The sequence below is a fragment of the Excalfactoria chinensis genome, chromosome 27 (assembly GCF_039878825.1).
Source record: "Excalfactoria chinensis isolate bCotChi1 chromosome 27, bCotChi1.hap2, whole genome shotgun sequence".
Classification (NCBI taxonomy): Eukaryota; Metazoa; Chordata; class Aves; order Galliformes; family Phasianidae; genus Excalfactoria; species Excalfactoria chinensis.
Window position 1 is genome coordinate 1,122,401 of NC_092851.1, and position 20,710 is coordinate 1,143,110.

General features: G+C 59.8%; 2 protein-coding genes across 2 annotated transcripts in view; both read left to right on the forward strand.

The window, feature by feature from the left end:
* Positions 1-2,243: 2,243 nt before the first annotated feature.
* LOC140263123 (zinc finger and BTB domain-containing protein 22-like) lies at positions 2,244-9,507 on the forward strand. The gene is made up of 2 exons (XM_072357874.1): positions 2,244-2,299; positions 6,896-9,507. Exon 2 carries the CDS (start codon positions 6,909-6,911, stop codon positions 8,841-8,843), a length of 1,935 nt encoding a protein of 644 aa, XP_072213975.1. The 5' UTR covers positions 2,244-2,299; positions 6,896-6,908; the 3' UTR covers positions 8,844-9,507.
* Positions 9,508-15,938: 6,431 nt separating this feature from the next.
* The window catches only part of LOC140263032 (ral guanine nucleotide dissociation stimulator-like 2), a gene marked incomplete at its 3' end in the record, with an annotated part of 31,921 nt that continues 27,149 nt past the window's right edge, over positions 15,939-20,710 (forward strand). The window contains exons 1-2 of the mRNA XM_072357765.1: positions 15,939-16,052; positions 17,461-17,735. Coding sequence (XP_072213866.1) covers positions 15,939-16,052; positions 17,461-17,735 — 389 coding nt within the window. The remainder of the gene's footprint in view (positions 16,053-17,460; positions 17,736-20,710) is intronic.

Sequence of the window (20,710 nt, forward strand, 5' to 3'; positions counted from 1 at the left end):
CCCTATGGGATCTATGGGGGGGTCTTGGGGGGGTCTGCCCTCCTTATGGGTCCCAATGCTGCCCTATAGGGTCTATAGGGGCGTCCTTGGGGGGGTCTCAACCCTATGGGGGTCCCAGTGCTGCTCTATGGGGTCTATGGGGGGGGGGCTGGGGGGGTCTCCTACTTGGGGGTCCCAATGCTGCCCTATGGGGTCTATAGGTGGGGGGGGGGCCCTGGGGGGGGTCTCAGCCCTATGGGGGTCCCAATGATGCCTTATGGGGTCTATGGGGGGGGGGGGTCCTGGGGGGGGGAGTCTCTGCCCTATGGGGGTCCCAATGCTGCCCTATGTGTTCTATGTGGGGGGGGGCTCTGGGGGTCTCTGCCCTATGGGGGTCCCAGTGCTGCCCTATGGGGTCTATGGGGGGGTCTTTGGGGATCTACAGGGGGGGCTGTGGGAGTCTCTGCCCTCCTTGGGGGTCCCAATGGTGCCCTATGGGGTCTATGGGGGGGGGCCTGGGGGTCTCTGTCCTATGGGGGTCCCAATGCTGCCCTATGGGGTCTATGGGGGGGGGGTCCTGGGGGGGGTCTCTGCACTATGGGGGTCCCAGTGCTGCCCTATGGGGTCTATGGGGGGGTCCTGGGGGTCTCAGCCCTATGGGGGTCCCAATGCTGCCCTATGGGGTCTATAGGTAGGGGGGGGGTCCTGGGGGGGTCTCTGCCCTACTTGGGGGTCCCAGTGCTGCTCTATGGGGTCTATGGGGGCGTCCTTGGGGGGGTCTCAGCCCTATGGGGGTCCCAATGCTGCCCTATGGGATCTATGGGGGGATCTTTGGGGGTCTATTGGGGGGGGCTCTGGGGGTCTCAGCCCTATGGGGGTCCCAATGCTGCCCTATGGGGTCTATGGGGGGGGGCTGGGGGGGTCTTCTACTTGGGGGTCCCAATGCTGCTCTATGGGGTCTATGTGGGGGGGGGGCTGGGGGTCTCTGCCCTATGGGGGTCCCAATGCTGCCCTATGGGGTATATAGGTAGGGGGGGGTCCTGGGGGGGGTCTCTGCCCTATGGGGGTCCCAATGCTGCCCTATGGGGTCTATAGGGGGGGGGCCTGGGGGTCTCTGTCCTATGGGGGTCCCAATGCTGCCCTATGGGGTCTATGGGGGGGGGCTGGGGGGGGCTGGGGGGGTCTCCTACTTGGGGGTCCCAATGCTGCCCTATGGGGTCTATAGTGTAGGGGGGGGGGTCCTGGGGGGGGTCTCAACCCTATGGGGGCCCCAATGCTGCCCTATGGTTTCTATGGGGGGGGGCTGGGGGGTCTCTGCCCTCCTTGGGGGTCCCAATGCTGCCCTGTGGGATCTATAGGGGGGGGTCCTGGGGGGGTCTCTGCACTATGGGGGTCCCAATGCTGCCCTATGGGGTCTATGGGGGGGTCTTGGGGGTCTCTGCCCTATGGGGGTCCCAATGCTGCCCTATGGGGTCTATGGGGGGGGATGGGGGGTCTCTGCCCTATGGGGGTCCCAATGCTGCCCTATGGGGTCTATAGGGGGGGGGGGGTCCGTGGGGGGGGTCTCAGCCCTATGGGGGTCCAATGCTGCCCTATGGGGTCTATGGGGGGGGGGGGGCTGGGGGGGTCTCCTACTTGGGGGTCCCAATGCTGCCCTATGGGGTCTATGGGGGGGGGCTGGGGGGTCTCTGCCCTATGGGTTCCAATGCTGCCCTATGGGGTCTATGGGGGGGGTCAGTGTCATACCTGGTGGGGCTCCCAATGTCCCCCAATGGGATCCCAGCCCCCCAATTGGGGTCCCACTCCCTATGGGGGGGGTTGATGGGGGTCCCTATAGGAGACCCCTCCCCCCCCTATAACCCCAACCCCCCCCCCCCCCCATAGACCAGCGTGGCGACGCAATGCGACCCGGAAGAGATCATCGTCCTTTCGGACTCCGATTAGCCACGCCCACTTTTCGGATTGGCTCCGCCCACTTTCCGGATTGGCCCCTCCCCCAGCCCTTCCTTTGGCCCCGCCCCCTCCCCCCAATAAAGCTCCGTTTTCTTATTCCGATGCGCGGTCCCTTTAAGAACTGACCCCGCCCCCTCCCCTTAGGCCACGCCCACCTAATGGGCGTGGCTTGAGCGAGAAGGCGCGTAATGGCGTCACGTGATTAGGCTCTTAAAGGGGCCGCGGCTGCTTGAGGGTGTTAAATAGGGGGAGGGGGGGACGCGGCCGCTTTAAGGCTGGAAGGGGGAGGGGGGCGTGGCTTGAAGAAGGGGGCGGGGCTTGTGATCCAAGATGGCGGCGGCGGCGCCTTGAGCGGAGCGCAGCGCGGGTGAGAGCGGAGGGGGGGGGGGAGGGGGGAGAAAGGGGGCGGGGTTACTGGAAGGGGGCGGGGCTAAAGAAAGGGGGCGGGGCCAAGGGGTGGGGTGTGGGGGCCTATAGGGGCCCATAGGGGCCTATAGGGGCGGGTGGGGTCTATAGGAGCCCCATAGGGGATGGGGGGAGGATATAGGGGGGTCTATGGGGGTCTATAGGGGGGGCACGGGGATTAATAAGGGGGTATAGGGGGCTGTGGGGGGTCTATAGGGGGTCTATGGGGTCTATAGGGGGTGTATGGGATCTATAAGGGATGTATGGGGTCTGTAGGGGGGTCTGGGGGTCTATAGGGGGTGTATAGGGATCTATAGGGGACGGTATGGGATCTATAGGGGGTCTATAGGGGGTGTATGGGATCTATAGGGGGTGTATGGGGTCTATAAGGGATGTATGGGGTCTATAGGGGGGTCTGGGGGTCTATAGGGGGTCTATGCGGGGTGTATGGGGTCTATAAGGGGCTGTGGGGGGTGTTTGGGGGCCTATAGGGAGTCTATGGGATATATAGGGGGTGTATGGGATCTATAGGGGGCTCTGGGGTCTATAGGGGGTCTATAGGGGGGTGTATGGGGTCTATAGGGGGCTGTGGGGGGTGTATGGGGGTCTATAGGGGGGGCACGGGGATTAATAAGGGGGTATAGGGGGCTATGGGGGTCTATAGGGGTTCTATGGGGTCTATAGGGGGTGTATGGGATCTATAAGGGATGTATGGGGTCTATAGGGGGTGTATGGGATCTATAAGGGATGTATGGGGTCTATAGGGGGTGTATGGGATCTATAAGGGATGTATGGGGTCTATAGGGGGTGTATGGGATCTATAAGGGATGTATGGGATCTGTAGGGGGGTCTGGGGGTCTATAGGGGGTCTATAGGGGGGTGTATGGGGTCTATAGGGGGTGTATGGGATCTATAGGGGGTCTATAGGGGGTGTATGGGATCCATATGGGGTGTATGGGATCTATAGGGGGTGTATGGGGTCTATAAGGGATGTATGGGGTCTATAGGGGGGTCTGGGGGTCTATAGGAGGCTATAGGGGGCTGTGGGGGATCTATAGGGGGTCTATAGGGGGCGTATGGGATGTATAGGGGGTTTATGGGATCTATAGGGGGTCTATAGGGTGTATATGGGGTCTATAGGGGGTGTATGGGATCTGTAGGGGGTGTATGGGGTCTATAGGGGGTCTATAGGGGGGTGTATGGGGTCTATAGGGGGCTGTGGGGGGTCTATAGGGGGTCTATAGGGGATATAGGGGATCTATATAGTATGTATGGGATCTATAGGGGGCTGTGGGGGGTGTATGGGGGTCTATAGGGGGTCTATGGGATATATAGGGAGTGTATGGGATCTATAGGGGGCTCGGGGGGGTGTTTGGGGGTCTATAGGGGGTATATGGGATCTATAGGGGGTGTATGGGATCTATAGGGGGTTCTGGGGGCGGTTTGGGGGTCTACAGGGGTTGTATGGGATCTATAGGGGGTATATGGGTTCTATAAGGGATGTATGGGATCTGTAGGGGGGTCTGGGGGTCTATAGGGGGTCTATAGGGGGGTGTATGAGGTCTATCGGGGGCTGTGGGGGGTCTATAGGGGGTCTATAGGGGGTTTATGGGATCTATAGGGGGCTCTGGGGTGTGTCCGGGGGTCTATAGGGGGGTGTATGGGGTCTATAGGGGGCTGTGGGGGGTGTTTGGGGGCCTATAGGGGGTCTATGGGATCTATAGGGGGTGTATGGGATCTATAGGGGACTGTGGGGGGTGTTTGGGGGTCTATAGGGTTTGTATGGGATCTATAGGGGGTGTATGGGGTCTATAGGGGGCTCTGGGGGTGTATGGGGGTCTATAGGGGTATATGGGATCTATAGGGGCCTCTGTGGGGTGTCTGGGGTCTACAGGGGGTGTATAGGGATCTATAGGGGGTGTATGGGATCTATAGGGGACTGTGGGGGGTGTTTGGGGGTCTATAGGGGGCATATGAGATCTATAGGGGGTGTATGGGGTCTATAGGGGGTTCTGGGGGCTGTTTGGGGTCTACAGGGGTTGTATGGGATCTATAGGGGGTATATGGGTTCTATAGGGGGGTTATGGGATCTATAGGGGGCTCTGGGGGGTGTCTGGGGTCTACAGGGGGTGTATAGGGATCTATAGGGGGCTGTGGGGAGTCTATAGGGGGTCTATAGGGGGTGTATGGGATCCATATGGGGTGTATGGGATCTATAGGGGGTGTATGGGATCTATAAGGGATGTATGGGGTCTATAGGGGGGTCTGGGGGTCTATAGGGGGTCTATAGGGGGGGTATGGGGTCTATAGGGGGCTCGGGGGGGTGTTTGGGGGGCTATAGGGGATATAGGTGATCTATATAGTATGTATGGGATCTATAGGGGGCTGTGGGGAGTGATTGGGGGTCTGTAGGGGGTGTATGGGATCTATAGGGGGGGCTGGGGGTCTATAGGGGATCTATAGGGGGGTGTATGGGATCTATAGGGGGCTCTGGGGGTGTCTGGGGGTCTATAGGGGGTCTATGAGATCTATAGGGGCCTCTGTGGGGTGTCTGGGGTCTACAGGGGGTGTATAGGGATCTATAGGGGGCTGTGGGGGGGTCTATAGGGGGTCTATAGGGGGTCTGTGGGATCTATAGGGGGTGTATGGGTCTATACGGAGCTGTGGGGGGTGTCTGGGGGTCTATAGGGGATATATGGGATCTATAGAGGGTATATGGGTTCTATAGGGGGGTTATGGGATCTATAGGGGGCTGTGGGGGGTGTTTGGGGGTCTATAGGGGGCATATGGGATCTGTAGGGGGTGTATGGGGTCTATACGGGGCTGTGGGGGGTGTTTGGGGGTCTATAGGGAGTCTATGGGGGGCTCTGGGGGGGTGTATAGGATCTATAGGGGGTTTATGGGATCTATAGGGGGTGTATGGGATCAATAGGGGTGTATGGGGTCTATAGGGGGCTCTGGGGGGTGTCTGGGGGGCTATAGGGGATGTATTGGGATCTATAGGGGGTGTATGGGATCTATAGGGGGTGTATGGGATCTATAGGGGTCTCTGGAGGGTGATTGGGGGTCTATAGGGGGTGTATGGGATCTATAGGGGGTGTATGGGGTCTATAGGGGGCTCTGGGGGCTGTTTGGGGGTCTATAGGGGTATATGGGATCTGTAGGGGGATCTATGGGGTTATGGGGTCTCTATGGGGTTATGGGGTCTCTATGGGGTTATGGGGTCTCTGTAGGGTTATGGGGTTTCTATGGGGTCTCTATGGAGTTATGGGGTCTCTAAGGGGTCTCTATGGGGTCTCTATGGGGCCTCTATGGTGTTATGGGGTCTCTATGGGTTTATGGGGTCTCTGTGGGGTTATGGGGTTTCTATAGGGTCTCTATGGGGTTATGGGGTCTCTATGGGGTTATGGGATTTCTGTGGGGTTATGGGGTTTCTATGGGGTCTCTATGGGGTTATGGGGTCCCTATGGGGTCTCTATGGGGTGTCTGGGGGCCTGTAGGGGATCTATAGGGATCTATAGGGTGGCTGTGGGGGGTGTATGGGATCTATAGGGGCTGGAGGTCTGTGGGGTTCTCACGGGCCCTCAGTGGGGTGCTAAGGGGGATGTATGGGCCCTATAGGATTTGGGGGTATATGGGGCCCTATAGGGCTTGGGGTTGTATGGGGCCTTATAGGGGCTGGGGTGGTCACTGAGTCCTATAGGGTTTGGGGCTTTAGGGGGCCCTATAGGGGTTGGGGGTGTATGGGACCCTATAGGGTTTGGGGCTATGGGAGGCCATATAGGATTTGGGGCTATAGGGGGCCCTATAGGGCTTGGGGTTGTATGGGGCCTTACAGGGGCTGGGGTGGTCACTGGGTCCTATAGGGTTTGGGGCTTTAGGGGGCCCTATAGGGGCTGGTGCTATAGGGGGCCCTATAGGGGCTGGTGCTATAGGGGGCTCTATAGGGTTTGGGGCTATAGGGGACCCTATAGGAACTGGGGTGGTCATTGGGTCCTATAGAGTTTGGGGCTTTAGGGGAGTCCTATAGGGGTTGGCACTATAGGGGGCCCTATAGGGGTTGGTGTTATATGGGGCCCTATAGGGGCTGGGGCTGTATGGGACCCTATAGGGTTTGGGGCTATGGGAGGCTCTATAGGATTTGGGGCTATAGGGGGCCCTATAGGGATTGGTGTTATATGGGGCCCTATAGGGGCTGGGGGTGTATGGGACCCTATAGGGGTTGGGGCTATGGGGGGTCCTATAGGGGTGGGGATTGATGGTAAGCACTATGGGGAGGCTCTATGGGGCGGCTCTATGGGGCTGCGCTATGGGGTAGTGCTATGGGGAGGCTCTATGGCGCTGTGCTATGGGGCAGCTCTATGGGGCAGCTTTATGGGGCTACACTATGGGGCAGCTCTATGGGGTGGCTCTATGGGGCAGCTCTATGGGGCTGTGCTATGGGGCGGCTCTATGGGGCTGCGCTATGGGGCAGCTCTATGGGGCAGCTCTATGGGGCTGTGCTATGGGGCGGCTCTATGGGGCTGTGCTATGGGGCCTGCTGACACCCATCCCTCAGGAGCAGCGCTGCCATGGAGGCGGCGTGCAGCGACGGCCATGACAGCGGCGGCCATGACAGCAGCGGCCATGACACCGGCAGCCATGACACCGGCAGCCATGACAGCGGCGGCCATGACGGTCCCCATCAGCCCCATAGCGGCCCCCATCAGCCCCATAGCGGCCCCCATCAGCCCCATAGCGGCTCCCATCAGCCCCATAGCGGCCCCCATCAGCCCCATAGCGTCCCGAATCGGGGTCTCCTCCATGTTGACTTCCCGGAGATCACCAGCGCCCTGTTGGCCAACTTGAACCAACAACGCGTGGAAGGGAAACTTTGCGACATCTCCATCCACGTTCAAGGCCGCGTCTTTCGGGCCCATCGCGCCGTCTTGGCCGCCTCTTCCCCTTATTTCCATGACCAAGTCCTATTGAAGAACATGACCTCCATCGTCCTACCCAACGTCATGGACCCTTCGGCCTTCGAGACCGTCTTGGGCTCGGCCTACACTGGAAGGCTCTCCATGGCGCCCGATGAGATCGTCAACTTCTTGACCGTTGGGAGCGTCCTGCAGATGTGGCACATCGTGGATAAGTGTACGGAGTTGTTAAAGGAAGGGCGGGTCGCTATGGGGCTGCATTCGGCCTCTATGGGGTCGCATTCGGCCTCTATAGGGTCGCATTCGGCCTCTATGGGGTCATCGTCCTCGATGGGGTCGCATTCATCCTCTATGGGGTCATCAATGGGGCCGTCTTCGTCGTCAATGGGGTCATCGGCATCAATGGGGCCGGCATCGTCGTCAATGGGGCCGGCGTCGTCGTCAATGGGGTCGTCGTCGTCAATGGGGTCAATGGGAATGGGGTCGTTGTCGTCCACGGGGTCATCATCGTTGGCTATGGGGCCATCATCGTTGGCTATGGGGTCAACGGCGTCTTTGGGATCAACGTCAATGGGGTCAACAACGTCATTGGGATCAACGTCAATGGGAATGGGGTCAACGTCGTTGGCTATGGGGCCGTCATCGTTGGCTATGGGGCCGTCATCGTTGGCTATGGGGCCGTCCTCGTCCTCCGTGGGGCCGTCCTCGTCCTCCCTGCGCTCCCATTCCAGCCGTACCAGCGACAACCAATCCCCAAGCAGCTCCAACTACTTCAGCCCCCGCGAGACCCCCGAGGAGACCCCCAGAGCCCCCCAAGTCCACCATGGGGCGGCCTCTAAGAGCTCATCCGACCCCCTGGAAGCGGAAGAGGAAGAAGAAGAGGAAGAAGAACCAAGCCGACGTCCTCTTTACGTCCGGCCCAGCATCGTGCCCCATAAGCAATGGGTCTACGTCAAACAAGAATGGCTCCAAGAGGATTTAGTCCTCACCTGTGAGGAAGATGAAGACCCCCTCCCCCCGAGACCCCCCAAGATGGAGGAAGACGAAGACGAGCAGGTCGACTTCTGCGAGTCCTCCGAGGATTTCCCATCCCCATATGGGGGTGGGTTGGAAGAACCCCCCGAGCCCCCCAACCTGCCCCCCCGCCCGTTGCTCCCTATGGACATGCAAGGCAATCAGATCTTAGTCTTCCCCCCTCAAAGCGCGTCAAGCGAACACGGCGCCGTCCGATTGGCCGCCGCTCCGGATGGCAACAAGATCTTCATGTGTCATTGCGGGAAGGCCTTCTCCCATAAGAGCATGAGGGACCGGCACGTGAACATGCACCTCAACCTCCGGCCTTTCGCCTGCCCCGTCTGCAGCAAGAAGTTCAAGATGAAGCATCACTTGACCGAACACATGAAGACCCACACGGGCCTCAAACCCTACCAGTGCGACGTCTGCGCCAAGAAGTTCATGTGGAGGGACAGCTTCGTCAGGCATAAAGGCCACTGTGAGAGGAGGCACCGAGCAGCCGGGCTGCCCCACAACCTGCAGCCTGCTGGGACCCCCAGGAAGGGCTTGGGGGGCTGGGGAGGAGGGGAGGCGTGAGGGACAGAGAGAGATATAGGGGGGAAGGAGGGGGAGCTGTCCGTGGTGCTGGTTGGGGAGCTGTCCGTGGTCCTGGAGGGGGTGCTGTCCATGGTCCTGAAGGGGGTGCTGTCCATGGTGCTGGTTGAGGTGTTGTCCATGGTGCTGGTGTGCTGTCCATGGTGCTGACGGGGGTGCCATCCTATGGGGACAACTGGGTGACGCCTTGATCCCATAATATAGAGGCATGTGGGTGATACTGGGGACACCTGGCTCCCATATTGGGTGACGATGGGGACATGGGGGTCTGAATCCATGGGGACAACTGGGTGACATCTCAATTCCATCCTATGGGGGCACCTGGGTGACAATGGGGGTCGCACGAAGACCCACATGGGCCTCAAACCCTACCAGTGCGATGTCTGCGCCAAGAAGTTCATGTGGAGGGACAGCTTCGTCAGGCATAAAGGCCACTGTGAGAGGAGGCACCGAGCAGCCGGGCTGCCCCACAACCTGCAGCCTGCTGGGACCCCCAGGAAGGGCTTGGGGGGCTGGGGAGGAGGGGAGGCGTGAGGGAGAGATATAGGGGGGAAGGAGGGGGAGCTGTCCGTGGTGCTGGTTGGGGAGCTGTCCGTGGTCCTGAAAGGGGTGCTGTCCGTGGTGCTGCTTGGGGGAGCTGTCCATGGTGCTGAGGGGGATGCCATCCTATGGGGACAACTGGGTGACGCCTTGATCCCATAATATAGAGGCATGTGGGTGATACTGGGGACACCTGGCTCCCATATTGGGTGACGATGGGGACATGGGGGTCTGAATCCATGGGGACAACTGGGTGACATCTCAATTCCATCCTATGGGGGCACCTGGGTGACATTGGGGTCACACAAAGACCCACACGGGCCTCAAGCCCTACCAGTGCAACGTCTGCACCAAGAAGTTCATGTGGAGGGACAGCTTCGTCAGGCATAAAGGCCACTGTGAGAGGAGGCACCGAGCAGCCGGGCTGCCCCACAACCTGCAGCCGGCTGGGACCCCCAGGAAGGGCTTGGGGGGCTGGGGAGGAGGGGAGGCGTGATGGACAGAGAGATATAGGGGGGAAGGAGGGGGAGCTGTCCGTGGTGCTGGTTGAGGAGCTGTCCAAGGTCCTGAAGGGGGTGCTGTCCATGGTGCTGGTTGAGGTGTTGTCCATGGTGCTGGTGTGCTGTCCATGGTGCTGACGGGGGTGCCATCCTATGGGGACAACTGGGTGACGCCTTGATCCCATAATATAGAGGCATGTGGGTGATACTGGGGACACCTGGCTCCCGTATTGGGTGACGATGGGGACATGTGGGTCTGAACCCATGGGGACAATAGGGTGACATGTCAATTCCATCCTATGGGGACACCTGGGTGACATTGGGGGTCGCACGAAGACCCACACGGGCCTCAAACCCTACCAGTGCGACGTCTGCGCCAAGAAGTTCATGTGGAGGGACAGCTTCGTCAGGCATAAAGGCCACTGCGAGAGGAGGCACCGAGCAGCCGGGCTGCCCCACAACCTGCAGCCGGCTGGGACCCCCAGGAAGGGCTTGGGGGGCTGGGGAGGAGGGGAGGCGTGAGGGAGAGATATAGGGGGGAAGGAGGGGGAGCTGTCCGTGGTGCTGGTTGGGGAGCTGTCCATGGTCCCGAATGGGGGTGCTGTCCGTGGTGCTGATTGAGGTGTTGTCCATGGTGCTGGTGTGCTGTCCATGGTGCTGAGGGGGGTGCCATCCTATGGGGACAACTGGGTGACGCCTTGATCCCATAATATAGAGGCATGTGGGTGATACTGGGAACACCTGGCTCCCATATTGGGTGACGATGGGAACATGGGGATCTGAAGCCATGGGGACAACTGGGTGACATCTCAATTCCATCCTATGGGGACACCTGGGTGACAATGGGGGTCGCACACGAAGACCCACACGGGCCTCAAACCCTACCAGTGCGACGTCTGCGCCAAGAAGTTCATGTGGAGGGACAGCTTCGTCAGGCATAAAGGCCACTGCGAGAGGAGGCACCGAGCAGCCGGGCTGCCCCACAACCTGCAGCCTGCTGGGACCCCCAGGAAGGGCTTGGGGGGCTGGGGAGGAGGGGAGGCGTGAGGGAGAGAGAGATATAGGGGGGAAGGAGGGGGAGCTGTCCGTGGTGCTGGTTGGGGAGCTGTCCGTGGTCCTGAAGGGGTTGCTGTCCATGGTCCTGAAGGGGGTGCTGTCCGTGGTGCTGATTGGGGTGCTGTCCATGGTGCTGAGTGTGGTGCCATCCTATGGGGACAACTGGGTGATGCCTTGATCCCATAATATAGAGGCATGTGGGTGATATTGGGGACACCTGGCTCCCATATTGGGTGACAATGGGGACATGTGGGTCTGAACCCATGGGGACAATAGGGTGACATGTCAATTCCATCCTATGGGGGCACCTGGGTGACATTGGGGGTCACACACGAAGACCCACACGGGCCTCAAACCCTACCAGTGCAACGTCTGCGCCAAGAAGTTCATGTGGAGGGACAGCTTCGTCAGGCATAAAGGCCACTGTGAGAGGAGGCACCGAGCAGCCGGGCTGCCCCACAACCTGCAGCCTGCTGGGACCCCCAGGAAGGGCTTGGGGGGCTGGGGAGGAGGGGAGGCGTGAGGGAGAGAGAGATATAGGGGGGAAGGAGGGGGAGCTGTCCGTGGTGCTGGTTGGGGAGCTGTCCATGGTCCTGAATGGGGTGCTGTCCGTGGTGCTGGTTGGGTTGCTGTCCATGGTGCTGAGTGGGGTGCCATCCTATGGGGACAACTGGGTGACGCCTTGATCCCATAATATAGAGGCATGTGGGTGATATTGGGGACACCTGGCTCCCATATTGGGTGATATTGGGGACATGTGGGTCTGAACCCATGGGGACAACTGGGTGACACCTTGATTCCATCCTATGGGGACATCTGGTGCCATTGGGGACATCTGACTCCCATATTGGGTGACAATGGGGACATGGGGGTCCCATCTGGGTGCCATTGAGAACATAGGGGTCCCATTGGTGACATGGGGGTCCCATCTGAGTGCCACTGAAGACATGGAGGTCCCATTGAAGACATGGGGGTCCCGTCTGGGTGCCATGGAGGATATGGGGGTCCCATTGAGGACATGGGGTTCCCATCTTGGTCCCATTGAGGATATGTGGGTCCCATCTGGATGCCATTGAGAACATGGGGGTCTCACCCTATAGGGACATCTGGGTGCCATGGAGGACATGGGGGTCCCATTGGTGACATGGGGGTCCCATCTGGGTGCCATGGAGGATAAGGGGGTCCCATTGAGAACATGGGGGTCCCATATGGGTCCCATTGAAAGCATGGGGGTCCCATCTGGGTGCCACTGAAGACATGGAGGTCCCATGGAGGACATGTGGGTCCCATCTGGGCTCCATTGAAGGCATGGGGGTTCCATCTGGGTGCCATTGAGAACATGGGGGTCCCATTGGTGACATGGGGGTCCCATCTGGGTTCCATGGAGGATATGGGGTTCCCATTGAGGATATGGGGGTCCCATCTGGGTGCCATGGAGGACATGGGGGTCCCATTGATAACATGGGGTTCCCATTTGGGTGCCATTGATAACATGAGGATCCCATTGAGGATATGGGGGGTCCCATCTGGGTCCTATTGAGGATATGGGGGTCCCATCAGGTTGCCATGGAGGATATGGGGGTCCCATTGAAGATATGGGGGTCCCATTGAGGATATGGGGGTCCTATTGAAGATATGGGGGTCCCATTGAGGATATGGGGGTCCCATTGAAGATATGGGGGTCCCATTGAGGATATGGGGGTCCTATTGAAGATATGGGGGTCCCATTGAGGATATGGGGGTCCCATTTGGATGCCATTGAGATTATGGGGGTCCCATTGAGAACATGGGGGTCCCATTTGGGTGCCATTGATAACATGGGGATCCCATTGAGGATATGGGTGTCCCATATGAGTCCCATTGAGGATATGGGGGTCCCATCAGGTTGCCATGGAGGATATGGGGGTCCCATTGAAGATATGGGGGTCCCATTGAGGATATGGGGGTCCTATTGAGGATATGGGGGTCCTATTGAAGATATGGGGGTCCCATTGAGGATATGGGGGTCCTATTGAGGATATGGGGGTCCTATTGAAGATATGGGGGTCCCATTGAGGATATGGGGGTCCCATTTGGATGCCATTGAGATTATGGGGGTCCCATTGAAGACATGGGGGTCCCATTGAGGACATGGGTGTCCCATCTGGGTCCCATTGAGGATACGGGGGTCCCATCTGGGCCCCATTGCTAACATAGTCGCCTCCCCTCCCCCACGTAGCCCCTCCCCCCCTCGCTGTGTGTCGCCCCCCCCCCCACCAACCGAATTTTGGGTCATTTTTGGCCTTTTTTTGTGTCTTTTTGTTCTTGTTTTTTTGTTTCGTTCCTCGTCTATAAATGTTGAATGGAGGCTCCGCGTGTGGGCGTGGCTACGGAGGGTGGGCGGGGCTTCGGGAGTGGGCGGGGCTTATGCGCACCGATATGAAACGGTGGGCGTGGTTTGCCTGAGTGGGCGGGGCTTATGAAGGCCGGTATGGAAATAATGGGCGTGGTTTGAATAGGGGGCGGGGCTACGGGAGTGGGCGTGGTCTATGGGGGATGTGGGCGTGGCTTATGCACGCCGATATGGGATTGGTGGGCGTGGTTGGAGTAGGGGCGGGGCTACTGGGAGTGGGCGTGGTCACGAGGGGGTGGGCGTGGCTTATGCACAGCGATATGTGATTAGTGGGCGTGGTTTGAGTAGGGGGCGGGGCTACGGGAGTGGGCGTGGTCTAATGGGAAGTGGGCGTGGCTTATGCACAGCGATATGGGATTGGAGGGCGTGGTTTGCGTAGGGGGCGGGGCTACGGGAGTGGGCGGGGCTTATAAAGGCCAGTATGGAAACAATGGGCGTGGTTTGAATAGGGGGCGGGGCTACGGGAGTGGGCGGGGCTTACGCACAGCTAGACGGGGGTGGTGGGCGTGGTTTGAGTAGGGGGCGGGGCTACGGGAGTGGGCGTGGTCACGAGGGGGTGGGCGTGGCTTATGCACAGCGATATGGGATTGGTGGGCGTGGTTTGAATAGGGGGCGAGGCTACTGGAGTGGGCGTGGTCTATGGGGGGATGTGGGCGTGGCTTATGCTCGCCGATATATGGGATTGGTGGGCTTGGCTTGAGTAGGGGGCGGGGCTACAGGAGTGGGCGGGGCTTATAAAGGCCAGTATGGAAACAATGGGCGTGGTTTGAATGGGGGCGGGGCTACGGGAGTGGGCGTGGTCTGTGGGGGATGTGGGCGTGGCTTATGCACGCCGATATGGGATTAGTGGGCGTGGTTTGAGTAGGGGGGCGGGGCTACGGGAGTGGGCGGGGCTTATGAAGGCCAGTATGGAAACAATGGGCGTGGTTTGAATAGGGGGCGGGGCTACGGGAGTGGGCGTGGTCACAAGGAGGGTGGGCGTGGCTTATGCCCAGCGATACGGGGGTGGTGGGCGTGGTTTGAATAGGGGGCGGGGCTACGCGAGTGGGCGTGGCCTATGGCGGTGTGGGCGTGGCTTAATCGCGTGTGGGGCCGGAAGTGGGCGTGGCTTGTAATAGGAGGGCGGGGCTACAGGAAAGTGGGCGTGGTCTGGAAGGTGAGGCGCGGTCACGTGGTGGGCGTGGCTACGCGGGTGGGCGTGGTCAAAGGGAGTGGGCGTGGTCACGTCCATTTCCGCCCCGAATTCGTCCATTTCCGCCCCAAATTCGCCCATTTCCGCCCTATATCCGCCCATTTCCGGTCCGTCCCCGTTTCGGTTCCGCTTTCCGGTTCCGTCTCTTTTAGTTCCGGTCTCTTTTCGTTCCGTTCCGGGTTTTCTCCACTTCCGGGTTCGCTCCGGTCGCTCTGAGTAAGGGAGCCTTAAAGGGAAGGGGGGGAGGGGGGTAATAGGGGGCTATGGGGCGCTATGGGGCGCTATGGGGCTGAACTGGGAGCAATGGGGGGCAATGGGGCGCTATAGGGCAGAACAGGGCCGCTATGGGGCACAACAGGGGCTCTATAGGGCAGAACTGGGGCGCTATGGGGCAGAACCGGGCCGCTATGGGGCAGAATCGACTGCTATGGGGCAGACCCAGGTCGCTATGGGGCAGAACTGAGGCGCTATGGGGCACAACAGGGGCGCTATGGGGCAGAACTGGGCACAACAGGGACGCTATGGGGCAGACCCAGGTCGCTATGGGGCTCAACAGGGGCGCTATGGGGCAGAACTGGGGCACCACGGAACCTAACTGGGCCGCTATGGGGCAGAACCGAGGTGCTATGGGGAAGAATCGACTGCTATGGGGCAGAACGGGTCGCTATGGGGCACAAAAGGGGTGCTATGGGGCAGAACCGGGCCGCTATGGGGCAGAATCGACTGCTATGGGACCGAACTGGGCTGCTATGGGGCAAAACCGGGGCACTATGGGTCAGAACCAGGGCGCTATGGGGCACAACCAGATGCTATGGGGCAGAATTGAGCTGCTATGGGGCACAACAGGGGCGCTATGGGGCAGAACCAGGGCTTTATGGAGGTTCTATGGGGCAGAACTGGGCCGCTATGGGGCAGAACCGGGCTGCTATGGGTCAGAATCGAGGTGCTATGGGGCAGAATCGACTGCTATGGGGCAGAACCAGATGCTATGGGGCAGAATTGAGCTGCTATGGGGCAGAACCGGGCTGCTATGGGGCAGACCCAAGTTGCTATGGGGCAGCACCAGGACGCTACGGGGCAGAATCGACTGCTATGGGGCAGAACCGGGCCACTATGGGACCGAACTGGGCCGCTATGGGGCAGAACCAGGTCGCTATGGGGCACAACAGGGGCGCTATGGGGCAGAACCGGGCCGCTATGGAGGCTCTATGAGGCAGAACTGAGTCTCTATGGGGCAGAACCAAGACACTATGGGTCAGAACCAGGCCACTATGGGTCAGAACCGGGCCGCTATGGGGCAGAACCGGGCCGCTATGGGTCTGCTGACCCCCAACTGTCCCCCATCCCCAGCTGAGGTGCCTGTGGGGCCGAGCTGTGGGGCCGGTCCGTGCCGCCCCATGTTGCTCCGCGCCGTCCGGTCGCTGCTGCAGGGGGCGCCGTGGAGCCACCAGGACCGAGAGGACCGAGTCGTGCTCAGCGCGTACAGGGAACAGCGCGGGGACACGCGGCAGGTGGGGGGGGGGGAGAATATGGGGGGAGAATATGGGGTGATTCTATGGGGTGAGACCATTCTATGGGGTGAGACTATAGGGATGAGCTGGATATGGGGTGACCCTATGGGGTGAGCCTATTCTATGGGGTGATTCTATGGGGTGAGCCTATGGGGTGACCCATTGGGATGGCCCACACATCTATGGGGCTGACCCTATGGAATCCCCCTATGGGATACGTCTATGGGATACCTCTATGGGATACCCCTATAGGATACCTCTATGGGGCTGACCCTATAGGGCTGACCCTATGGGATACTCCTATAGGCTGCCTCTATGGGGCTGACCCTATGGGGCTGACCCTATGGGATACTCCTATAGGATACCCCTATAGGATACCTCTATGGGGCTGACCCTATGGGGCTGACCCTATAGGATACCCCTATGGGGCTGACCCTATGGGATACCCCTATGGGGCTGACCCTATGGGGTGACCCCAAAGATGACCCTATGGGGTGACCCTATGGAGTGACCCTATGGAGTGATCCTATAGGGGACCTCATGGGTTGACCCTAAAGATGACCCTATGGGGTGAGCCTATAGGGGGACATCATGGGGTGACCCCAATGATGATCCTATGGGGTGAGTCTATGGGGTGATCCATTGGGCTGCCCCACACATCTATGGGGCTGACCCTATAGGATACCCCTATGGGGCTGACCCTATGGGATACCCCTATGGGATGCCTCTATGGGGCTGACCCTATAGGATACCCCTATGGGATACCCTATGGGGCTGACCCTATGGGATACCCCTATAGGATACCTCTATGGGGCTGATCCTATGGGATACCCCTATGCTCTGCCCTATGGGGTGACCCTATTATGATCCCCTATGGGATCCCATTGACCCCTATTACCCACAGCAGGATCTTCGTGAGCCGGATGCCATCTTCTCCCCTGTCCCCCCCATCTATGGGGCTGCCCCACACATCCATGGGGCTGCCCCACACATCTATGGGGCTGACCCTATGGGATACCTCTATGGGGCTGACCCTATAGGATACCCCTATGGGGCTGCCCTATGGGGCTGACCCTATGGAGTGACCCCAAAGATGACCCTATAGGATACCCCTATGGGGCTGACCCTATAGGATACCCCTATGGGCTGCCCTATGCCATCTTCTCCTCCTCCCCCCATATCTATAGGGCTGCCCCACACATCTATAGGGCTGCCCCACACATCTATGGGGCTGACCCTATAGGATCCCATTGATTCAATTGACCCCCTATTACCCCCAGCAGGATCTCCGTGAGCCGGACGCCATCTTCTCCCCCTCTCCCCCCATCCATGGGGCTGCCCCACACATCTATGGGGCTGACCCTATAGGATCCCATTGATCCCATTGACCCCCTATTACCCCCAGCAGGATCTCCGTGAGCCGGACGCCATCTTCTCCCCTGCCCCCCCCATCCATGGGTCCACCCCCCCCATCCATGGGGCTGCCCCCCCCATCCATGGGGCTGCCCCACACATCCATGGGGCTGACCCCCCCGTCCTGCTCCGCGCTGCCCCGTTGCCGCGGCTGATCCGCCACCTGCTGGACGCCCCCAGGTTGGGGGACCCGACCTTCGTCCCCACCTTCCTCAGCACCTACAGGACCTTCACCGGGACACGGCGCGTCCTAGAGATGCTCACGGACAGGTGGGGGCTGGGGGGGTAATGGGGGGCTATGGGGCTGGGGGTTAATGGGGGTCTATGGGGCAGGGGGGGAATCTATGGGGCTGGGGGTGGTAATGGGGGTCTATGGGGCTGGGGGGGATCTATGGGGCTGGGGGGGGGATCTATGGGGCTGGGGGGGATCTATGGGGTGGGGGGGGGTAATGGGGTTCCATGGGGGTCTATGGGGGATATATGGGGTGGGTTATGGGGTCCTATGGGGTGATATGGGGGTCTATGGGGCTGGGGGGTTCTATGGGGGGATCTATGGGGCTGGGGAGGTAGTTATGGGGTTCTATGGGGGGATCTATGGGGCTGGGGGGGGTCTATGGGGTTCTATGGGGGATCTATGGGGCTGGGTCTATGGGGGTCTATGGGGTTCTATGGGGGATCTATGGGGCTGGGGGGGGGTCTATGGGGTTCTATGGGGGGATCTATGGGGCTGGGTCTATGGGGGGATCTGTGGGGGGATCTATGGGGTGATCTATGGGGCTGGGGGAAATCTATGGGGCTGGGGAGGGGTTATGGGGTTCTATGGGGGATCTATGGGGCTGGGGGGGTAATGGGGGTCTATGGGGGGATCTATGGGGGGATCTATGGGGCTGGGGGGGATCTATGGGGGGATCTATGGGGCTGGGGGGTAATGGGGGTCTATGGGGTGATATGGGGGATCTATGGGGCTCGGGGGGGTCTATGGGGGGATCTATGGGGCTGGGGGAGGTAGTTATGGGGCAGGGGGGGATCTATGGGGTGGGGGGGGAATCTATGGGGGTCTATGGGGCTGGGGGGGATCTATGGGGCAGGGGGTGGTAATGGGTGTCTATGGGGCTGGGGGTAATGGGGGTCTATGGGGCTGGGGGTAATGGGGGTCTATTGGGCTATGGGGGTAATGGGGGTCTATGGGGGTAATGGGGCTATGGGGGTAATGGGGGTCTATGGGGCTATGGGGGTAATGGGGGTCTATGGGGGTCTATGGGGCTATGGGGGTAATGGGGGTCTATGGGGCTGGGGGTAATGGGGGTCTATGGGGCTGGGGGGGTCTATGGGGTGATATGGGGGTCTATGGGGCTATGGGGGTAATGGGGGTCTATGGGGGTAATGGGGGTCTATGGGGGTCTATGGGGCTATGGGGGTAATGGGGGTCTATGGGGGTCTATGGGGCTATGGGGGTAATGGGGGTCTATGGGGCTGGGGGTAATGGGGGTCTATGGGGCTGGGGGGGTCTATGGGGTGATATGGGGGTCTATGGGGCTATGGGGGTAATGGGGGTCTATGGGGCTGGGGGGGTCTATGGGGGTCTATGGGGGTCTATGGGGCTGGGGGGTAATGGGGGTCTATGGGGCTATGGGGGTAATGGGGGTCTATGGGGCTATGGGGTTCCATGGGGGTCTATGGGGTGATATGGGGGATCTATGGGGCTGGGGGGGTCTATGGGGTGATATGGGGGTCTATGGGGCTATGGGGGTAATGGGGGTCTATGGGGGTCTATGGGGCTGGGGGGTAATGGGGGTCTATGGGGCTATGGGGGTAATGGGGGTCTATGGGGCTATGGGGTTCCATGGGGGTCTATGGGGTGATATGGGGGATCTATGGGGCTGGGGGGGTCTATGGGGGGATCTATGGGGCTGGGGGAGGTAGTTATGGGGTTCTATGGGGGGATCTATGGGGGGATCTATGGGGCTGGGGGGTAGGACTATGAGGCTGGGGGGGGTAATGGGGGTCTATGGGGGGATCTATGGGGCGGGGGGAGAGCTATAGGGGGGGCATTAAGGGGTTCTATGGGGTGATATGGGGCGATCTATGGGGCAGGGGGGGATCTATGGGGTCGGGGGGTGGTAATGGGGTTCTATGGGGGGATCTATGGGGCAGGTGGGGGGTCTATGGGGCAGGGGGGGTCTATGGGGGAGGGGGGGTAATGGGGTAATATGGGGGGATCTATGGGTCAGTTCTATGGGGCAGCTCTATGGGGCAGCTCTATGGGTCAGTCCTATGGGGCAGCTCTATGGGGCAGCTCTATGGGGCAGCTCTATGGGGCTGTTCTATGGGGCAGCTCTATGGGGCAGTTCTATGGGTCAGTCCTATGGGGTAATTCTATGGGGCAGCTCTATGGGGCTGTTCTATGGGGCAGCTCTATGGGGCAGCTCTATGGGGCTGTTCTATGGGGCAGCTCTATGGGGCAGCTCTATGGGGCTGTTCTATGGGGCAGCTCTATGGGGCAGCTCTATGGGGCAGCTCTATGGGGCTGTTCTATGGGGCAGCTCTATGGGGCTGTTCTATGGGTCAGTTCTATGGGGCAGCTCTATGGGGCAGCTCTATGGGGCTGTTCTATGGGGCAGCTCTATGGGGCAGCTCTATGGGGCTGTTCTATGGGTCAGTCCTATGGGGCAGCTCTATGGGGCTGTTCTATGGGGCTGTTCTATGGGGCAGCTCTATGGGGCTGTTCTATGGGGTAATTCTATGGGGCAGCTCTATGGGGCAGCTCTATGGGGCTGTTCTATGGGGCTGTTCTATGGGGCAGTTCTATGGGGCAGCTCTATGGGGCTGTTCTATGGGGCTGTTCTATGGGTCAGTTCTATGGGGCAGCTCTATGGGGCTGTTCTATGGGGCAGCTCTATGGGGCAGCTCTATGGGGCTGTTCTATGGGGCTGCTCTATGGGGCAGCTCTATGGGGCTGTTCTATGGGTCAGTTCTATGGGGCTGTTCTATGGGGCAGCTCTATGGGGCTGTTCTATGGGGCTGCTCTATGGGGCAGCTCTATGGGGCTGTTCTATGGGTCAGTTCTATGGGGCAGCTCTATGGGGCTGTTCTATGGGGCTGTTCTATAGGGCAGCTCTATGGGGCTGTTCTATGGGGCAGCTCTATGGGGCAGCTCTATGGGGCTGTTCTATGGGGCAGCTCTATGGGGCAGCTCTATGGGGCTGTTCTATGGGTCAGTTCTATGGGGCAGCTCTATGGGGCTG